Raw genomic sequence first — 4,010 nt, forward strand, 5'->3', positions numbered from 1 at the left:
ATTCAACCTTAAAAAATCTCACTAGTTTTAAGAACCTCCTTAATTCAAAGCCCCCTTTTCAATGTCCTGTGCCATTAAAATGAGCTAAACTGTGGGTGCTACAGATACCCACCCTAAGACAAGGCACCATGAAGAGTGGGTGTGTGTGTGATGGGTGCATGTGGGGGATCTGGGGTTGGGGAGAGGCAGATGGATAGGAGGGGAAGATGAAGAACTAAATGCCTTTGGAGGGGTCAGAGACTGTTGAGTTCTAATACTGACCCTTTTAGTTATTCTTTATGGGATTCGAATCACTTTTTTTTTTTTTCTGAGACTGTCTTTATTTGACAAACGAGTAAGTGAAAGGACTAAATAAGGTCCTGTTCATAGCAGGCCCAGAACAACGGACAGGGAGCCCCTGCCCACCCAGCCCTGCTTCAGGTCCACCCTGAGGTGCTGTCTCCTCCTCCTCCTCCTTCCCATACCCTCCTTCCCTGTCACATAAGCTGTCTGCCTATGAAGAGGAGGCTCTGGCTTTTGGAATCTTCACTGTCTTAACTTAACCTGTCTGCCTGTGACTTTCCATTTATCATGACACCAGTGCCTTCTGCATTTAAGTGATTTTGGTCCCTGCAACAGCATGATTTCAGTCAAACACAAACACACACACATACACACACAAAATGAAACAGGAGCACTAAAGCCCTTTACTTGGCACAAATCTTTCTAAATAAGAATCCAGGTATCACACCGGATCCTATACAAAATACAGGTTTCGTTAGCAACAGAAGAAAAGGTCTCAACACCAAAATGGCAGGAGATTAACTGTAACACTTTTACACTATTAAAAAAATGCATTTAAAATCACTGACCCTTTAAAATACCTTGAACAGATAGAGAAGGGCAAAATAATCTCTCTTTGCAAAAGGATGAGCCTCCCAGAGATGTTGGAAAAAACTGGAGGTGAAAGTCTTTGCTCATCTGGCAGGTAAGTGTTCTGGTGGGTCCAACAGGTCAGATGTGAATTCCCTTAGGGTTTTTCAGATCACAAGATTACCACGCTTACTACATAAAAATCACTCTACGCCGATCATTGTTCAATAGGATATCCAGGTCTTCAAAGCTCCTCTACTCCTGCCCAGGAGGCTGGAACCGGTCAGTTTCCCCGGAAGGAGCTCACGCGCTCTGGGCTCTGGGCTCTCTGCCGCGGTTGAGGAGGTCTGTGAGTTCCCCGATGTACTTGATGGTGTACTTGAGTGTCTGGATCTTGGTGAGAGGCTGGCCTCTCTGGCTGTAGACAGGTGGCAGATAATTCCGGAGGGTGTGCAGGGCATCTGCCAAGGTCCTCATCCTGAGCTTCTCCCTCTCGCTGGCTTTCCGCCTCCGCTGGACAGACATCCTGACTTTGGTGCCCTTCTGGGCCTTGGGGCCACCACCGCCCTGGAGGTAGGTGGGCTGGAAAGCTAACATATTGTAGTCCACCTCTACCAGGCCACTGGCCCCACCGACACTGCAGCCATCGCTGCCCCCACTGCTGGCCCCGCCATGCTCACAGGGCAGCCCAGCCACAGCTGGACAGGAAGAAGAAGAATAGGATTCTAGCGATGGAGCCGGGGAAAGGCTCTGAGAGGGGGAGGCCTGGTTTAGCTCAAAGGGCCGTGCCCTGTCCTTCCAGTCCCAGGAAGACAGCAGGCCAGGGCTGTCAGAGGAGCCCAAGCCATCCTCGAGGCTGAGGAAAGTCTCGCGCAGGTTGTCCATGTCTGCGAGACAGCTGCAGAAGGAATGGCTCCCTGGCAAGTGAGAAAGAAAGTTCTGCCGCCTGGCCAGGGAAGAGCTCTCTTTTATGATGGTGGGGGAGAAGTGATGAAGTGGGAAAGAGGGCCGTGTAAAGAGAGTTCAAAGGAAAAACCAAAGACCAAGATGGAAAATGAACTCTTCAGGTGTCATTTTCTCCTCATTGATAATTAGCATCTTCCAGCTAAAATGTCTTTAAACAGAAAGGCCTCCAAGAGAAGAAAAAAGGAATTATCTTGTTGTAACTAAACCAATTAAGGCTGCATAACTAGACTTAGCATTGTGCTGTGGAACTCATTAATGAGGGATCCAAAGAAAACAAACCTGGGGCATCCGCAGCAAGGAGGGGGTGGCCGAGGGCCCTGGTGGAGAGTAGCAAAGTGACCCGAGAGGGCCTCCATCCCCTCCACCAGGACCTGCTAGATATTTCAGCACAGTTGGGCTGTATTGTTGGAGAAGCAGCATGGTCTAGGGACAAGGTAACCCCTCTGACCTTTAATTCCCTAATGTGTCCAACACAGACAACAACAGGTCTTATTTCCTAGGGTTGCTGGGGGTGCCACACACGTGAGGTACCCAGTGGATGCCACCTTAGTAAATTTCCCTGAGTCGTATAGAGTGCAGACATGCCCAGAACATGCCTACACTCAGAACGACAAAGGCCAGCAACTCCAGTAAGCCTAGAGCCTTAAAGAGCAGGAAACATCCTACCAGAGGCATAAAACCCTTGCTGTTACTGAGCAGGTTGGATTCCCCACAGCAAACAGATACCAGGAAACAGAAAACTCCCTTAAGCCAGGGAGTTTGCAGAATACCTGGCATTTAGCCTAAGGAAAGTCTTTTTTAAAAAACACAGCTGCACCTTGTTTTTTGAAATGAGTCACACCTTGCTTTTTGAAATGTATGGAGGAAGTGTGAAATTAACTAGGGAGCCTCTTTTCCCCACCACAGCTCCAAATGCCACTGAATGTGTTAAGTTGGATGGTTGTGCTAGTTTGCTTCACTTCCTATATCCTCTGCTAGACCCTGGATTTTGGAAAAGGGATCTCAGATTCCCCATTTGTCCCATGAACTTAATTTATTTTCCATGTAAGTAATTCTACAAATTAGTATTAACATCAAGTTACAGTGAGTTAAAGTGTAGGGTAATATTAACATATCCTTTAACATGTTATTTAAGTCCCTTTGCAATTATTGAAAATAAATGTCAATGGCCTAGTTAGAACATTTATGATATTTTTTAATTAGCAAGGCTCAAGGAAGAAAAATCTCTAGTAGGTAATCTGTAGAAGAATGCTCTTAATTTTACCATTTACTAAAGAACCCCAAGCTGGATCTTGAAAAATAATAATATTAATGACTGTAATAAATGTAACAAATGACTCTTGCTCCTTTTTCCTCTCTCTTCTCTCTTCCAATTCTTGTTGAGAAGCCCAGAATCTGCTGATACTATGCAAGGAATTTTATGCATTTTTTAATTTTTCTTATTTCAATAGCTTTTGGGGTAAAATGTTTTTTTGTTACACGGGTGAGTTGTATAGTGGTTAAATCTGAGATTTTAGTGCTCGTGTCAACTGAGTAGTGTACATTGTACCCAATATGTAGTTTTTTTTAATCCCTCACTCCCCTCCCACCCGCCCCCTTCTGAGTCTCCAAAATCCACTGTACTACTCTGCATGCCTTTGCATGCCCAAAGCTTAGCTCTCATTTATAAGTAAGAACATGTGGTATTTGATTTTTCCATTCCAGAGTAACTTCACTTAGAATAATGGCCTCCAGCTTCATCCAAGCTGCTGTAAAAGACATTATTTCATTGATTTTTAAGGCTGAGTAGTATTCCATGGTGTATATATATCACATTTTCTTTATCCACTCGTTGATTGATGGGCACTTAGTTGGTTCCGTATCTTCGCAATTGTGAATTGTGTTGAAGTAAACACATGCGTGTAGGTGTCTTTTTGATAGAATGACTTCTTTTCCCTTAGGTAGATACCCAGTAGTGGGATTGCTGGATCAAATGGTAGGTCTACTTTTAGTTCTTTAAGAAATCTCCATCCTGTTTTCCATAGAGGTTATGCTAATTTTCATTCCCACCAGCAATGTATAAGTGTTCCCTTTTCACCACATCCATGCCAACATTTGTTGTTTTTTAACTTTGTTTATTACAAACCTATTCTGGCTGGGGTAAGGTGGTATCTCGTTGTGGTTTCAATTTGCATTTCCCTGATAACTAGTGA

At 44.5% G+C, this 4,010-nt stretch overlaps 1 protein-coding gene across 1 annotated transcript; it reads right to left on the reverse strand.

Moving 5' to 3' along the window:
- Positions 1–453: 453 nt before the first annotated feature.
- Positions 454–1,796, reverse strand: MSGN1 (mesogenin 1). Its single transcript, XM_054476604.1, has one exon. The coding sequence runs from the start codon at positions 1,735–1,737 to the stop codon at positions 1,156–1,158; it is 582 nt and encodes a 193-aa protein (XP_054332579.1). The 5' UTR covers positions 1,738–1,796; the 3' UTR covers positions 454–1,155.
- Between the last annotated feature and the right edge of the window lie 2,214 nt (positions 1,797–4,010).

Source organism: Pongo pygmaeus, chromosome 12 (genome assembly GCF_028885625.2).
Source record: "Pongo pygmaeus isolate AG05252 chromosome 12, NHGRI_mPonPyg2-v2.0_pri, whole genome shotgun sequence".
In the NCBI taxonomy this organism is placed as follows: Eukaryota; Metazoa; Chordata; class Mammalia; order Primates; family Hominidae; genus Pongo; species Pongo pygmaeus.